Consider the following 17,867-nt stretch of genomic DNA (forward strand, 5'->3'; position numbering starts at 1 on the left):
TGTTTTAAAAAAATTAATTTTGAGTTAATTTTATAACTATCAGTATAATTTTTTATGGTAATATCTAATTATATTTTTATATACATAGAGAGAAAAGATATTATTTTTAAATAGTAAATATAAAAATTAATTATTTTTATTTCTGCAACAAATTTAACAGTTAACACCTAATTAAATGTAAAAGTATACACATTAAATTGTTTTAAATTTTAGATAACAAATGTTAAAATTAATTATTAATAAAAAATTATACTTTTTTATATAAAAATAATAACTAAAAATCTTATTATTTGATTTTTTATCTACAGATATCTTGGTCTTAGCTAGAGACTTTTATGAACTTACGACTTTTTTTTTGTAAAAATAGTTTGATTTTATAAATCTTTTGTGCTATGCATAATCTATATTGTCCGAACAAAATAGATTGTAATTTTAAAAAAATTATATTCCCATAATATTATTATGGGTAAAAATACTAGTTCAAATACTATATGTGGAACAAAAACAGGGAGTAGATACATATTCAAGCAAATAATAACGATTTAATTCAACAAAAAGTTAAAGAAACAATATATACACACACTGTGGGTAGGTTAAGTAGGATCAACTGGGTACAGAGTCAGTGCATCTAAGGGTTCAGCTTGAAAGGTTTTTGAAGAGGTTTTGTGAAGATTACAAGAAAACAAAAAAGGAAATGATAGATCAGGAACTAGTAATAGAGAACAGGGAAGTAGTGATATACATGAATTGAATATATGAGCTATTAGATGTAAAATTGCTAGTAACAGAATGAACCATGCACTACCTATATATAGCAATAGTACAGAGACTTGGTCAATAAGCTAACCAACTACTAACCACAAATAGTTAAACAATCATATCTACCTAACTCTCATCAGCTAATACTGGTTTATCTAAAAGAATTGTCTTCTTTACTTTTACTCTCCTTAACACCCCTCTTCAAAATAGAAGAGTGCGTTAGCTCAACTCGAAGTTTGCTTCTAAGTCTCTCAAATGATGTAAAATACGAAGGTTTAGTAAATATGTATGCAATTTGATCAACTCCAGGTATATGTACAATATGTAGAGCTTGATTATTCAGCTTGTTTCTGATCAATTGCACTTCAAACTGAAAATGTTTAGTCGTGTAATGTAGAATACGATTAGCCATTAACAACATTGTACTCATGTCATAAAATATAGTTGGTGCTGTGTTTGTAGGAATTTTCAGCTCTCCAAGCAAGTTCTTCAACCAGACAAGCTCAGCTTCACATGATGTAAGGCTCCTAAATTCTGTCTCTATGAAAGCTAGTAGCTTATATTAGTAGCTTGTTTTCTACAAGATTAAGAGATAAGATTAGACCCAAGGTATAAACAAAAGCCTGAAACTGAAACTGACCTTCTATCTCGAGATTCATTGCCCAATCTGAATCAGAGAAGGCAAACAATCTGGTGATCTCATATTTGTGAAGCTGCAACCCATACTCTTTTGTCCCTTGAAGATAGCTCAACACCTTTTCAATAGCCTTCTAGTGAATAATAAGGGACAATGTATGAATTGACTTCCCTTGCTCACTGCAAAGGATAATTTAGGGCGATTGATAGTGAAGTACTGTAATGATCCAACCGCAGTCCTATAGAACTTTGGATCTTCGGATTTTTTAAACCTGTAGACATCAAATAAAGAGAAGAAATCATAGGAGTAGGCTTTGGACTTGTCCTCCTATACCAAGTATGGATAACAGAATAATATATTTAGTTTGTGATAAATGAAATTGTCCTGAACCATTCATTTGTATCCCAATTTTTAGAAAATAATTGGTGTTTGATGAATCAACTAAGATGTGTTGATGGTAAGAGTATTAATGTAAGATCAGAGAAACTGAATGAATTAAACTTGACTGAATTCATTACAGCATATACAACGAGAGAAACTATTTATATATAGAACTGAACTAGTTAAGTCTAGTTTAATTTGCTCATTTGCTGTGCATGTGACTTGATTCTTATTTTGTTAAAAAATGATTACTTAATTTTAATCAAGGCTTAGGTTTTTGTCAAATGTTGCTGCTGCCAATTAAAGTTTTTTGGCCGCCGGGTGCCACAACCAATAAATGAATTGAAGTTTAAATGAAGAATGTATAATTAGTTGGAAAAATAACCTTTGAATAATTTGATTATTGTTAAATATTTAAATATGGCTGCTGCTGAAGTGCTGATTAAAGTTTTTAGGCGGGTGCAACTAACCATGCAATAAATGAAGTTGAAAATTATGAATTTTTGAACCTTTGAATGATTCGTGAAACTTGCTAGCACTTAAATTTAACATTGTAATTTTATTTGGTATTTTTTAATTTTCAATTCAGTCTCTTTCTCAAATTTGACATAGCTACTCATCAATTTGGTAACCTCTGAATTACTATTTATAATTTAATGATATTATTATATAATATTAATTTATAATATCCTCAATATATCCAATAGAATATCTTTAAATAGAGGTCCCTCTACTGTTTTACCCACACAGAAACAGATGGCGAATCAAGAAGTGGGAAAGAAGGTGCGAATGGCATTGACTCCACCACCTCATGATGCAACAACAAATCCGTTTCTACTAATAAGATCTATCAGCAGCAGCAATAATGCATGCTCTCTAAAGAAGAAGAAGAAGAGAAGGAGAATAATAATGGGGAGCCACATACCAATAATTTGTGTGCCGTGATTAATCACTATATCCACACTCTCAATCACTTTAACTTGCGAAACTTGGGTACCCGCCTTTTCATTCTTATTTTAATTTTGGATAAAATATATTTTTTATCTATACAATTTGTCAACTACTACAACTACTGCAGGCTACCCCCTTAATCAGAATTTCAACTACGATGCATTGGCACCATTGCTACGATTTCACCTGAACAATGCGGGTGATCCATTTTTTGGAAGCACCGTGTGCCTAAATTCAACATCATTTGAAGTTAGTGTGCTTGATTGGTTTGCAAATTTGTGGGAGATACAAAACAACAAGTACTGGGGATACGTCACCACTGGTGGAACTGAAAGCAATCTTCACGCCATTTTATTAGGGTCAGTCTTATACATATATATATATATGCTACAATCTACTATGCTTATCGTTGTGGTGTCTAAAAAACTTTAGTAATGTTTAAAAAGTATTGCTAAAATTAATGTTTTTATATACTTTTAATATAAATTTTATATTGTAATATGTATTTTATATAAATAAATTGACTAATTTTTAGTATACACATAATTAAATAACTTAATTGATAAAACTGATTGATCTTCAATTGAATTAAGTTGGCTAAAAATAAATATTGCAAGTTCTGTTTTTGTAGAAGTTAATTTTAAAGGAGATTTTTTCGTTTTGTCTCATACTCAAAAAAGAAACAGTGAAAGGAAAAAGAGAAAGAGGCCAGCATACATGTATCCTGGTTCGGATTCTAAGTGTCATGAATCTTACGTTCAGTCTCCACTATAATCATAGTGAAAATTTCACTATAATCAACTGATTACGATAATCAATACTATTGAATTACAACCTAATTTAACTAATATCTACCACTAAGCTTTCTTCAACAAAGTTCAACTTTCCAAGTGCAGTCTCAATTTGGAAGGAGAACCTAAAAAGATTCAAACTCACCAAATGCTATCCTAACTTGGCAAGAAAAACTAGTCCTAGTTTAACAACCCAAATACACAAATTTTAGTGGCTCTTTCATGCATCTCTCTTGCCTTTTTCCTCATGGCTTTTTCATTCATATATACAGCCTTTTCTCAATACAAAAGATGACACAAGACAGCCATAATAAAGAAAATCATAAATGAAGCACTAGTAAAAGAAAAAAATTTTTGCTCGATTGAGAGGATATGCTTTGAGTTTTCTCTCTTTTTCTTACTTTCAAATGTTGAGGTGAGGCTTCTTATGGAATCAGCTTGCTCTTTCAGTTTGCTCTCCATTGCCTCTTCCAATCCGTCGTACCATCAACCCGTTGAAGTTCTCTCTGAGAGCATGTAGTCCTTTTTTCATCTTGCTTCACTAACTCTGCTGGTTGAGGAGCCATTCCGGCCACCATTTCTACTGTCCTTCCATTTACTTTCTTCCTTGGCATGCATTTCTTTCTCCCTTTACTTCATTATTTTTGCTGTCCGAGAAGCTATTTTACTGTTTTTGCTTTTGTGCAAGTTTATGTTTTGTTTTCCCATATTCTAAATGTTGCTTTTACTGATGTCCTTATGTCTTTATTACTTTGCTAGAGTCACACATGTCCTTATGTCTTTATGTCTTTATTACTGTGCTAGAGTCACACATGTCCTTAATGTGTTGTTGCTTTTTTTTTGTTCTAACTGTTCTCCTTTTTTCATGACAAAGACAAACATCCATTTTTCATTTTGCAAATATATATCCTTCTATTTTTGTCGAACGGTGCTTTGTTAAGTGCATTGGATTTGTGCATTTACTTGACATATTAAAAAAATATACAAGCAGCATTGTTTGAGAGTGAAATGAGTAATGAACTTGCATCATTCAAATACACATTAAATCATAATTAAACTTTTTAAGTTTTAACCTAATTAATATTTGTCATCGTATATTAGTCCAAAATCAAACTTAATTCAGCATTAATAAAATCTCATTTTATCTTAATAATATATGAATATATATGAAAATCAATCATCTGGATTTATTAAAAGAAGTAAATGGAAAACCATTTCTCATTTTATTATTTTTCTTTTGTATTTTTTAAATGTATCCTAATCTGACATTTATCTATATATGTATCAATTAATATAGGAGAGAAAAATTTCCTGATGGAATTCTATATACTTCACAAGATTCACATTATTCAATATTCAAAATTGCAAGAATGTACCGAATGCAATGTGTTAAAGTTGGAACTTTGGTCTCCGGTGAAATTGATTGCGCTGAACTAAAAACTTCATTACTTGCTCACAAGGACAAGCCAGCCATCATCAATCTTAACATAGGTAGGTCTTGGTTTAATCTTTGATATATTATCAAATGATACAAAAATGAAATCAATATACAGGTACAACAATGAAAGGAGCTGTTGATGATATTGATCTTGTAATACAAACATTGAAAAAAAAAATGGTTTCAGTCGTGATCGATTTTATATTCACTGTGATGGAGCTCTATTTGGTATCATGCTCCCCTTTGTCAAACAAGTGAGTTACACTTAATTATTTACACTTAATTATATACATTATCTATATGCTACTCATTAAATATTAATTTAGTCAATTAATCTTTTTTCAATTATATATTATATCTCAAAAAAAGTAATTTATCCAAAATCAATTTTTTAATTATTATCATTATTGTTTAATTTATGGTATGTAATCCATATGTGGAGTAATTACTTAGGATAATTCTATCAATAAATTAGTTTAATTATTTATTTAAAATGAAAATGTTTATAAATTATATATCTTCATATCATTTGCGTGCATAATTATAATTAACGAAAATTTTCGGAGAACAACAATTTTTAGTCAAAAATTGTCAAAATTTATTATATTTGACTTTATTTAATGTATTATGCAATAAATAAATATTAAATAATATAAATTTAGATTGTTTTGGCTGATTTTTTTTCTCTAACATGATCGTATAATTAATTATTTGACACCGGTTTAAAGCTAAGTCAGAGAGAGTTAATTAGTATAGCAATAAAATCAACATGTGAAAGAATAATATTTAGTTTTTTTTGTGAGATATTTAACAAGACTCTCATTTCTTTAGTTGCGGTGGTTATGGACTTATGGTGACTGAATTACCTTAGTAATACTTTTTAACTGTTGCTAAATATATCTAAGGAAAGAGAGTGTGGCTTTCTCAAAAATAAATGAAATGAATCTCATTCCTGATTTTGTCCATCTTAAGAATGTATGGGTAATTGCACATGCAGGCACCAAAAATAAGTTTCAAGAAACCAATCGGAAGTGTGTGTGTTTCTGGACATAAATTCTTAGGATGCCCAATTCCATGCGGAGTTGTAATAACTCGTAAAGAATATATTAATACATTATGTAGAGACATAGAATACATTGGTTCAAGGGATGCAACAATCACAGGTAGCCGATCTGGACATGCTCCAATCTTCCTTTGGTATGCTATCACTAAAAGAGGTTCATTGGGGCTTCAAAAAGAAGCTCAAACTTGCATAAGGAATGCACGTTACTTACATAATCGATTGCGTGAGGCAAGAATTGGTGCAATGTTAAATGAGTATAGCAACATTGTTGTGTTTGAGAAGCCTCTTGACGATGAATTTAGCCGTAGGTGGAGTTTGGCATGCAAAGGGAACATTGCACACGTCGTGGTCATGCAGCACGTTACCATTGAAATGTTGGATTTGTTTGTTGCTGAGTTTCTTCAAAAACGATCTTTTTGGTGGTTCAAGGATTATGGATCTTCTTTTCAGCCTCGCTGCATTGCAGATGAAATTGGTGCTGCAAATTGTTCTTGCTCAATGCACAGTTTGTTATCGTGATTGAGATTGTATCAACTATACAATATTGCTAGCAAATTATATTATGTGTGCACTCAATTGTAGTATTAAATATTAATATATACCAATATGTTTGTTCTTATACATGAGTTTCCCTAGGAACCAACTACGAGTGTAGTCAATTAGTTGAAAAACAGGTTTGTTACAAAAAAAATTTTACTATGCTAATTTTTCGAATTTTAAAATTAAAAATAAAAAGAAATTAACTAAGTTGGCTTATATTATAGTTGACTCCTAAATTTATTTTTTACATATACAAGTTTCCTTGACATTATATTATTGATCAGAGTCAAGAAAGAAACTTTCAGTCAGATCAGCTTCAATCCTCCAATCAAATAGAGGTGGCTGGTATTCACAACTGTAAAAGACTCTAACAATCAAGTCAGTTTAGGACTCAAATGATATTAAGTTTTGGGTTACATGACATATACCTAGAGTAGTGAAGGTTTCGCCTATTATTTATAGTGTTGCACTTGACTATGGAGATATATTTTATTAGCTGATTTCTGGTGGGATATAGTTTGATTTCGATATTATTTTGCCCTCAAGAGACATTCTAGCCAGAGTAGAGATTCCAATGCCATCCTAGATATTGGGCTATAACGAATTCTGAGGTCACATAAGAAATTTTTTTGGCTATGTACAAATAAATATAAGAAGAATGGAACCTAATCAATAAGAAGATGGTTTAATTTTGTATAATTATTAATTAGGAGGACAATTTAATGCTAAATTTTTATGGCGAGTGTTAGAATGCAGTATTAAGTTTTGATTGATTTAATTTACTAGGGTGTGCCATATTTGTGCCTTACAAGTTATACTTTCAGGGTAGCACCTATGATGCACGGACACTGATACGGATACGGGATACTACATGATATGGGACACGTCGTCACGCGAATTTTAAAATATAAGGGACACGTATATATATAAAATATAAAGTATTTTTTAGATAAATCGTAATAATATTTTGATATGTTATTGATATTAATAATTTATACTATATCTAAATTTATTTTAAAAAAATATATTAAAAATAAGATTGGATACGCTGACACATGATAATATATTTAAGTGTGTTCAAGCGTGTCGGTAAGTATCGTGTTCGAAATATATCCGATATACGGACATGAAAACTCAGCAAAGTATCCATACTTCTTAGGTAGCACCAATATAAAACATATTGTCAATTCTTTATTAAAAGTACATATATAAAAAAATAACACACCCAAACACGACAAGTTATAAAACTAATTAGTTGACATGCATACATATTCAGATATTCTGATATTCATATCAACCATCCACTATAGATTGGAAATTGACTTGATAGGTTTTTGTTTATCTTTGATCTGAAGTATTCCATGAAGCTCTTTCTCAAACCTTTTCATTGCTTCTTCTGGCAGACAAATTAAAACAACTCTCCCGTACTCTCCTTTAGAATTAGTATATGGAATAAAGTAGCTCAAACCAGGAACATCATCTATACCAGCCTTATCTGGTCCAATATACAAAGGCTTACCCCATCCATAATCCACATCTCTTATCTCAGATTTTGTGATGTCTGACACTATAAAGGACCCTGTCAAGGAAAGTGCAGGCCTTCCCTTAATGGCCATTAGATCAGCAGTAGAGTGAACATACTCCTCACTTGCTTCTTTCTTTGCTTTCTTCACCAACTCCAATGCATAGCTCAAGGGCCGCCCGCATAGCTTCGCCACAGTGGAAACTGCCGCAGGAAGCACAAAAGCGTTGCCATAATACCCTTCAGGTAGTGGAGGATTAAGCCTGTCACAAGAATAATGGTATTAGCAAAAGAGAAGAGAGAATCAATTAAAAATTAATCTTCTTTTAATAGTTATTTTAACCTGCAAGGTTCAAAACGTGCATTGGCTACACACATGAAGCGAACCTCTTGATTAGGGTTTTGCCAATGCAGTGCAGCTGTATGACAACGCCAGAGGCATGCAGTGAGGACATCGAAGGTGTTGGAAGATTGAGCAATGTGAGGAGGGAGGAGGAAGCGCATTGCATCAATCTCTTTGGAGCCAAAGAAGAAGGAAGCATGGCAGGGTTTGAAGGAGGCACTTTTGTTGTCGTCTTGAAGGGGTAGTTGGTTGTATTCAGGGTGAATGTACGTGACTCTTGGAGGGTCTCTGGCACAAAGAAGCTCCCTACACCACACTGGGAGGATCGAAGGCTTTCCTGCACCTTGGGCTATTTCTGCTATGCCTTTTAAGAATTGCATAAATCCACTTCCATCACACATTGTGTGGTTCACACGAATAACAAAGATGAAGCCGCCACATTTGAGCCGTGTCACCTGCCAATCCGTTCATTCATATAATATATCATCACTATCTCCGTTACAAATTACAAATATTATTTTTCTCATACCATAAAACTATAAAATTGTTACCCTAAAAAGTAATATTAGACGCCTAACAAAATTTATTATTTTTAAATTAGTTATTAATGTTAAAAATATAGACTAAAAATATGTTGTTAGATTATTAAATTAAAAGAATTAAATTAATAATTAAAAATAGGAATAAGTATTGTTTTGGTCCCTAACGTTGAGAGTTAGAATCGAAACTGTCTCCAACATAATTTTTTATTTAGAATCATTCTTAAGCTTTTTTTCTTTTTAAAATCGTCCTTTTTAGTAAAATTTTTTATTTTATAACTAAACTACTCATATTCTAATAAAAAAAATTATAAAATTTTAAAAAAAGAAAAAGACGAGACAGTGGAAGAGGGGAAGCCACTGCCATAGCCGTCGCCGCCACCATCGCGACACTTACATCATTGTCGGTCCGTCCACGAGCCACCGCCAGAATCGCGAACAAATGACCGTTCATGCATGCTTCTGCCGCCGTGGAGTACGTCGCCAGGAAGGGGAGCCCGACGCAAAAAGGGCGGCGCACGAAGGAGAGAGAGAGGGATCCGATGCTGAGCTGGTCCGTGCACGCTCCGTCGCCGATCCGCGGGTGATGGGTGGCCGAGGAGAGAGAGGGATCCGAGGGTAGAGTGCACCGCCGGTCCGCGCACGCTCCGTCGCCGCCGCTGGTAATGGGTGGACGAGCTTTCGCTGCCGAAAAACGCCGCTGCCGCTTGAGATGGCTGCTGGATGCATCATCTTCTTCTTCTTCTGCGTCTGTCTATTTTTGCTTCTGCTTTGTTTTTGTTCTTCTTTCGATTTTGATTTTAATTTATTATTTTTTTGATTGATTTTGTTCTTGAATTTAATGCTGAATTTAAATGTCTTATTGTTGATGTTCTTGAATCTGATTATTAGTATTTAATGGAAGGGAAGTGGTGATGGTGGAGTAAGAGAGGTGGTGGTGATGGTGGTAAAGGTGCTGGTGATAGTGGAGGGTATTTTTGTCCGTAAAAAATTAAAAGTACGATTTTAATACGAAAAAAATATTAAGGATAATTCTAGATAAAAAATTATATTGAGAACAGTTTCGATTCTAACCCTCAACGTTAGGGAGCAAAACAATACTTAAAACTTAAATATACTAACAAAAAATAATAAATTCTGTTATTATTCCTTGAGTGTTTTTCTTTTAAAAATTACGATGGACTAATAAAAATAATATTACATATATAAACAAAAAAATCAACCTAATTAGAAAGCCAACACACCAATTGCAGGTAACAAATTCATTTATTCAATTATTTTAAAATTATTTTTTTATATTTTATTTCTTTTTCTTCCTCTCAACCTGACAATTTTTTTATACACTCCAATGCCACTCCTCCACAATTGACCACTAGTACATTTTTTTACTGTCATTCTACCACTACTTTCGATCACGTTCAATCTTAAGTCTTAATCCTCCTAAATTTTAAACTCTTAAATTTAAAAAATTAAACTGTAAATCTTAATTTCTATTCTCTAAATCAGTTTTATTTTATGTTGTTTCACTTTTTTATACCTAAATTTTGGATATTTTATTATTTATATTTTTTTAATTGTTGGCTAATTTTTAAATAGTTGACTGAATTAATGTTAGTTCATCAGATTTTTTGAACAAAAATTAGGGTTGAAAGTGAATCGACCTGAGCCAAATTAGACCGAGCTCAAGTTCGACTCACGACTTGACTCGTTAATAATCGAACCTATTTCTTAAACTCAAATTCGCTTCACTAAAAGCTCACAAGTTGGCTCGAACTCACGAGCTAGCTTAAATAATAGTAACATAACCTATAATTCTATATCAATAAATTATACAACTTATATATTTTAAAAAAATTTTAAAAAATCAATTTTACATATTGTTTATCTGTCAATAAATTATAAATTTTTTATTTATATCCTACATCAAAATTATATATAAAAATAAATATAAATTTTAAATAATTAAGATCATTAATATATATAATTATATATTACTATTTTATATGCATATATATAATATTAAAAGTATAGATTATATATATATATAATCGAACCAACTCACAAGTTAATGAGTTGAACTTATTCAAACTCAAGCTCAACTCATTTAATTTATGAGTTCAATTTCAGGTTTAAATTTGGCTCACCAGCTCACGAATTTAGCTTATTGATCTATTAACGAGTCAAGCTCGAACTAACTCATGAATTGGCTTGACTCACTTTCAACCCAAACAAAAATATATACACTATAAAAAAAACTAGCTTTCATGGTAATAATATTATGATATTTTTTAGTTAATTAGTTTTTTGTAGTAATGATATATTTATCATTATTATTATATATTATTACAATGATAAATTATTAAGTTTTATGACTATTAAACATTTTTTTGTTGCCAATCATTATAATTGTCATTAAAAATTTTTAGCCACAAAATATAAAATAATTATTGATTCATTAAGTATAAATGTAGTATTAGCAGCTATTTTTATGGTTACTAAAAACAAATTAATTACTACCAAAAATAATTTTATAATGTTAGGTGGATAAAAAAAATAGTCAGAACTTGCATTATTTAGTATTTATTAATTGTCGTAACAATTAATGAATGTTAAATAAGACAAATTATGGCTATTTTTGGCTGATTTTCTTTGGTTACCAACCATTTTCGTTTTATAATAATAGGACCAGCTTGTGTGTATAATTTAATTAACCTGAAAAAGCAGGAGCGGAGAGTTAATAATTCCATCATGGGAAGATGGAACATCGCAGAGGAGCTCATCAAAGCAAGGAAATGGAGGCAGAAAATCAACACCAAAATGGTCAAGTGTAACATCTGCATCAGCTTCCATGAACAACACACCTTCTCCAGTACAATCCACCATAAGTTTTCCCCTAGGACCTTCCCTAAGTCTCCCAGCAAATGGATAATAGAATACTAGTGCTTTGGACAACGCTTCCCTGATGACATGGGCAGGGTCTTTACCTGCCATTGAAGCCTGATATGGAAAGATCTGAACCACTGTATAGTGGATGCGTAGAGCTTGTTGGTCATCAATGTCGGAGAGAAGCTTAAGCTCATGGGGAGTGGGTCCAGCTGGTGCAACTAATTCTGCTGGCTTCCTTGTTACTTTAAACACCATAGATGATGTTGATGATGATGATTTCTGGAGAACCATTTTGTATTTTTATGTGAATTAAAGTAAGAATCCAAGGTTTGGTGTTTGATGAACAAATTGAGATGTGTTGACAGTAAGAGTATTAATGTAAGCCAGAGAAAAATCAGAGAAGTGAAAACTGAATGAATAAAACTTGATTGAATTCATTACAGCGTATACAACGAGAGAAAGTACTATTTATATAGAGAACTAAACTAGTTTGCTATGTATGTGACTTGATTTTTGTTTTGTTAAAAAATAATTACTTAATTTTTATCGAGGCTTAGATTATTGTCAAATATTGCTGACGGCTTTGTACACACTCCAATGCTACTGTGTCGGTACTCGAATTTACTCAATCTCTTGAGTTAAAACTAAGTCAGCCTAATTCTCAGTACTTAGCAAAAAAATTAAGTATACAAGAGAACACAAGAGAAAAGAAGTTTTAGTGGAAAGAACACTTTATTATTTATGTGTTTGTTATAAATGATTCATACATAACTCACACTAACTCTCACCTCCTATTTATAGTCATCCACATCCTTAATGGATGGTTAGGATTAAATCTAATCAACGGTCCAGATTAATTATCTAGAACCTTCATTACAAAAATCTGTCATACTATAATTTTCTAAATACTTCTAGATTCTTCCATACTACTCTTCATACTCCTATATACATCCACATTCTTCTAGAATACTCTATGACCTTCCAGAGTCTTCTAGAACCTTCTAGAGAATTCTGGGACCTTTTAGGACGTTCTAAAACGTTCCAAAACCATCTAGAGCATTCTCAAACACTTTAAAAAATTATACAAACACTGTTAAATCCAATCTTCTAAAATTTACCGTGACATGCTGTTGATTAAAGTTTTGGCAGTCGTAAAGCATTTAAAATAACTTTAAATAAAAATTTTTGATTTTATTCGTTTAATAAATTATCATGTATTAAATTTTTTACGCATAACATAAATTAAAAGTATTATTTTTATTAAAAAATAATATTGTTATATTCTTGAAATGGTTACTTTGACGTTAAAATACTAATTTGTTAATTTATTTAAAATTTAAATTTTAACAAAAATTTTATTAAAAGATTATTTTATTTTTATTATTTTTTATAAATTTTATAATAATTTTTTCTTCCATTTTATTATTATTTTGATATTTTTTATTTTACGAATTTAATAATTTTTTACAAGTTGAGCTTTTATTTACAATTTTTATAATTTTTTTAATAATTTTTATTTTTAAAGATTTATATTTTAATTTATTAATTCTTATGGTCAATTATTTTATTTTTAGTCTAATAATTTTTATTTATTTTTGAATTTTTTTATTATTCATCTACGTTTTCTAAAATATATATTTTATCTGTGATCAAATAAATAACTTTTATATGATGCAATAAATGAAGTTAAAAATTATGAAGGTTTAGTTGGAACGAACTTTTAAATGATTCGTGAAACTTGCTAGCTCTTGAAAACTTACGAGCACTTGCTAGAAGTTTTTTGTGTGACATAACAAGTGCATCTTCTCCATAACGTATTAGTAATCTAGCTAATCAATTAGAGTTTTGGATTCGCACCTCCATATTTAATTTGTTTTATACTATATCTATTCGTTATGATTTTTTATGATGCTCTTAAAAAAAAGATTTGTATTAGCTTTCGTATTTTCTCTTTATATTTACTATATTATTATTTTTGACCTTACAATTTTATCTGATAAGATTAGATCGGATTTAGCAAATTTGAGTTCGGATTTAGCTAAATTCTTCGGATTGGCTTGGCTATTAAGCTTTTCGAAGAATAAATCCGATCCGATCTTTTAATTAAAATAAAAAATAAATTAACTTAAATTAAAACAAAAAGCAGCGCAAGGAGATCTAGAAACAGCATATTCAAATAGTATATGTAGAATAAAAACAGAGAGCAGATATATATTCAAGCAAATAATAACAAATTAATTCAATAAAAAAATTAAAGAAACAGTATATACACACACTGTGGGTAACTCAACTAGATCAATTGGGGTGGAGAGGTCTATGCTAATTTTCAGCTTGAAAGGTTTTAAACTTGCAAGTAGAAATATAAATATGATCTTAGATAGATTTTATATTTGATAGGATTTAGAGTTTAAACCTTATTTTATTTATTGTCACCTCTACCTCTAACCTAGAGTGTGCTGCACTGTTGTTAACTTTTGTTGTTGATGTTGAACTAAATTGAGTCACATGTTCAATTTAACATAATAAATTAAGTTCTAGTTAGAGTTTAGATTATGGATTTTTAATGAATTTAACTATAAAACCAATAATTTATTAGTCAATTTCAACCAATGTTTTTTAAAAATAAATTTAATTTTACAGGTTAGATCAAATCGAATTGAAAAATTTAAAATGCGGATAAAGTTCGAGTTAAAAAATTTAAACCTATAGATATAATTAAGGTAGAAGTTAAATCCTATCCTACCTTACCTGTTCCTATCTTTAATTTTAACAACACTAAAATTTTATAGCCGATATATAGGAGCTATCATAATAATAACCATAGACTCTACCATGGTGTATTCACCTAAATTATATTATGCCCCTAGACATACATGATAAATGACATTGGGTTGTATCCTCCTTTGCGGGGTAATTAAAAAAAGGCCGCTTGAAAGGGTCTATGCAGGCTATTGAGAGTATAGATATGGAGGACTTATTAGCATAAGCTAGAAAATAAAAACATATTTTCTTGTTGTACACAGTCTTTTTTAGTCTGATAGACTAACAATTAATTTATTGTGAATATTTATTTAATAATTTATTGTTAGTTAATAAATTACTGCATGTACAGTACGAAATTTAAATTCCCACACTTATTTAAACATTTGAGTGATACGACTAATTAAAAAACTTCATTAATGGAATTCTCTAGGATATTGCGCCAACGTACATCCTTTCATAATGTTCACTCATACATTCGTACTATCCTTTCATCTTCTTCTTAATTGTCACATCATTACAGTTTTTAATTTACATTCTCATTTATACATCTATCATTTTAATGTATCTATGCATGCATGCAGGCACCAAAGATAAGTTTCAAGAAACCCATCGGAAGTGTGTGGTTTTTTGGATACATAAACTCTTGGGAGGCCTCTTGATGATGAATTCAACGTCCGTAGGTGAAATCTGGCATGCAAAGGGAACATTGCGCATGTGGTAGTCGTGCATCACGTTACCATTGAAATGTTGGATTCATTTGTCGCCGAGTTTCTTCAGAAACGATCCTTTTGGTGGTTCAAGGATTATGGCTTTTCTTTTCAGAGGATAGATGTTGGTACTGCAAATTGTTCTTGCTCAACGCACAGTTTGTTATCGTCATTCAGATTTGTATTAGCTATACAATATATTTGTGCTTTAATTCCTAGCAAATTATATTATGTGTGCACTCCATTATAATATTTATTAGTGTATTAGTAGATAGTAATGTACTTACTAATCTATTAAAAATGTATAGTAAGGATCGAGTTTTCTCAATATTATTCGGTAATGCTATGAAGATAAAAAATTAAAAAAAAAACACAACTTACTTTATTTAATATTCATTAATTATGACAAAAATTAATAAATATTAAATAAAATAAATTATAATTAATTTTTTTTATTACCAAACATTTTTAATATTATAATATCGATCACAATATTTTTTTAATATACGAATAATATTTTTGATAATTATACTTTTTACTATAAAAATTATTTTTGCAGCAGAATGAAGAAGATATGTATTTGCAGAAACAGAGTCGTCTCATACAAGCCAAGGTTGGCACGCAATGCCCCAACATTGAAATTTTTAATATAAATTGTCTATATTTATATAAAACATATATATTATTATCATCAATTTTTTATTATTAAAACAAAGTTATGTTAGATAACCAATAATTTCATCCTTGATCTGTAGGATTTCGTTAAGCTCTTTCTCAAACCTTTTCATGGCATCTTCTTCTGGCAGGGAAATTAAAACAACTCTACCATGCACTCCTCTAGAGTTAGTATATGGAACATAGTAGCTCACACCAGAAATATCATCTATACCAGCTCTGACTAATCCAGAATACAAAGGCTTACCCCATCCATAATCCACATCTCTAAACCCACATTTTGTGATGTCTGACACTATAAACGATCCTGTCATGGAAAACGCAGGCCTACCCTTAATGACCATTAGATCGGCAGTAGAGTGAACATACTCCTCAGTTGCTTCTTTCTTTGCTTTCTTCACCAACTCCAATGCATAGCTCAAAGGCCGCCTGCAAAGCATCTCCACGGTGGAAACTGCCGTAGGAAGCACAAAAACGTTGCCATAATACCCTTCAGGCAGTGGAGGAATAAACCTATTAAAGGAGAAGAGAATCAATTAAAAATTACCATTCTTTTAATGATTATCCTTGTTCAAATTAAACAGGAGTATGCAGATGTAATTATTATTTTAACCTGCAAGGTTCAAAACGTGCATTGACTGTGCAAAGCAAGCGAACCTCTTGGTTAGGGTTTTGCCATTGCAATGCAGCTGTATGACAACGCCATATGCATGCAGTGAGGACTTCGAAGGTGGTGGAAGATTGAGCAAGACGAGGAGGGAGCAGGCAGCGCAATGCATCAATCTCTTGGGGGCCAAAGAAGAAGGAAGCTTGGGAGGGTTTGAAGAAGACAGTTTTGTTGTCAAGTGATGATAGTTGTTTGTATTAATGGTGGATGAATGTGACTCTTGGTGGGTCTCTGGCACAAAGAAGCTCCCTATACCAAACTGGGAGAATTGAAGGGTTTGATGCACCTTGGGCTATTTCTGCTATGGCCTTTATGAATTGACCAATTCCACATCCATCACACAGTGTGTGGTTAACACGTGTAGCAAAGATGAAACCACCGCATTTGAGACGTGTTACCTGAATAAGCAGCAGAGGAGAGTTAATCACTCCATCATCAGAAAATGGAACATCGAAGAGGAGCTCATCAAAGCAAGGAAATGGAGGCAGAGGGTCAACACCAAAATAGTCTAGTGTAACATCTGCATCAGCTTCAATGAACAGTACTCCTTCGCCAGTGCAATCCACCATAAGTTTTCCCCTAGGTCCTTCCCTAAGCCTTCCGGCAAGTGGATAATAGAACACAAGTGCCTTGGACAACGCTTCCCTGATGACATGGACAGGGTCTTTCCCTGCCATTGAAGATTGATAAGGAAAGAATTGCACCAATGGAAGGTGGTAACGAAGACCCTTTTGGTCATCAATATCGGAGAGAAGCTTGAGCTCACGGGGGGTGGGTCCAGCTGGTGCCACTGACTCCGCTGGCTTCCTCCTCACTTTAAGCACCATAGATGATGATTTCTGGAGAACCATTATGTATTTTTATGTGAACTAAAGCAAAAAAATGGAAATGTTGGTGTTTGATGAACAAACTGAGAGAGATGTTGATAGCAAGAGAATTAATTAATACAATGTAGAGAAAGAGAAGTGAAAACTGAATAAATTAAACTTGATTGAATTCAGCGGAGCATATAGAAGGAGAGGAACTATTTGTAAATAGAAGTAAACTATTTCGCTGTGCAGCTAGCAGAGTAATAAAGGACGAGTAGTGATGATTATACAGCAAACTAGTTAGAGACGCTGCTGGAGAGATTTTAATGGCTGCCACGTGTAGGAGAAGCTTATCTCTTCAATCACATGAATGGTAACTACCTCATTACACTGTAA

General features: G+C 31.6%; 1 protein-coding gene and 2 pseudogenes across 1 annotated transcript; 1 reads left to right on the forward strand and 2 right to left on the reverse strand.

Moving 5' to 3' along the window:
* Nucleotides 1–2,533: 2,533 nt before the first annotated feature.
* Nucleotides 2,534–6,539, forward strand: LOC107489647 (serine decarboxylase 1-like; annotated as a pseudogene).
* A 1,325-nt stretch (nt 6,540–7,864) lies between these two features.
* On the reverse strand, nt 7,865–12,141 carry LOC107489646 (13-hydroxylupanine O-tigloyltransferase-like). Its single transcript, XM_016110400.3, has 3 exons — nt 11,677–12,141; nt 8,426–8,880; nt 7,865–8,345 (listed from the first exon to the last, which is right to left on the reverse strand). Exons 1-3 carry the CDS (start codon nt 12,139–12,141, stop codon nt 7,865–7,867), a joined length of 1,401 nt encoding a protein of 466 aa, XP_015965886.1.
* A 3,895-nt stretch (nt 12,142–16,036) lies between these two features.
* Nucleotides 16,037–17,667, reverse strand: LOC107489645 (13-hydroxylupanine O-tigloyltransferase-like; annotated as a pseudogene).
* Nucleotides 17,668–17,867: the final 200 nt, after the last annotated feature.

This window comes from Arachis duranensis, chromosome 5 (genome assembly GCF_000817695.3).
Source record: "Arachis duranensis cultivar V14167 chromosome 5, aradu.V14167.gnm2.J7QH, whole genome shotgun sequence".
In the NCBI taxonomy this organism is placed as follows: Eukaryota; Viridiplantae; Streptophyta; class Magnoliopsida; order Fabales; family Fabaceae; genus Arachis; species Arachis duranensis.

What these genes read in the sequence shown, in the direction of transcription:
- LOC107489646 (XM_016110400.3), bottom strand. Translation starts at nt 12,141, where the DNA reads ATGGTTCTCCAGAAATCATCATCATCAACATCATCTATGGTGTTTAAA. An exon ending in CTCCGCTCCTGCTTTTTCAG is followed by an intron (nt 8,881 to 11,676) that starts GTTAATTAAATT and finishes ACGGATTGGCAG; the next exon opens with GTGACACGGCTCAAATGTGG. An exon ending in GCACGTTTTGAACCTTGCAG is followed by an intron (nt 8,346 to 8,425) that starts GTTAAAATAACT and finishes TTCTTGTGACAG; the next exon opens with GCTTAATCCTCCACTACCTG.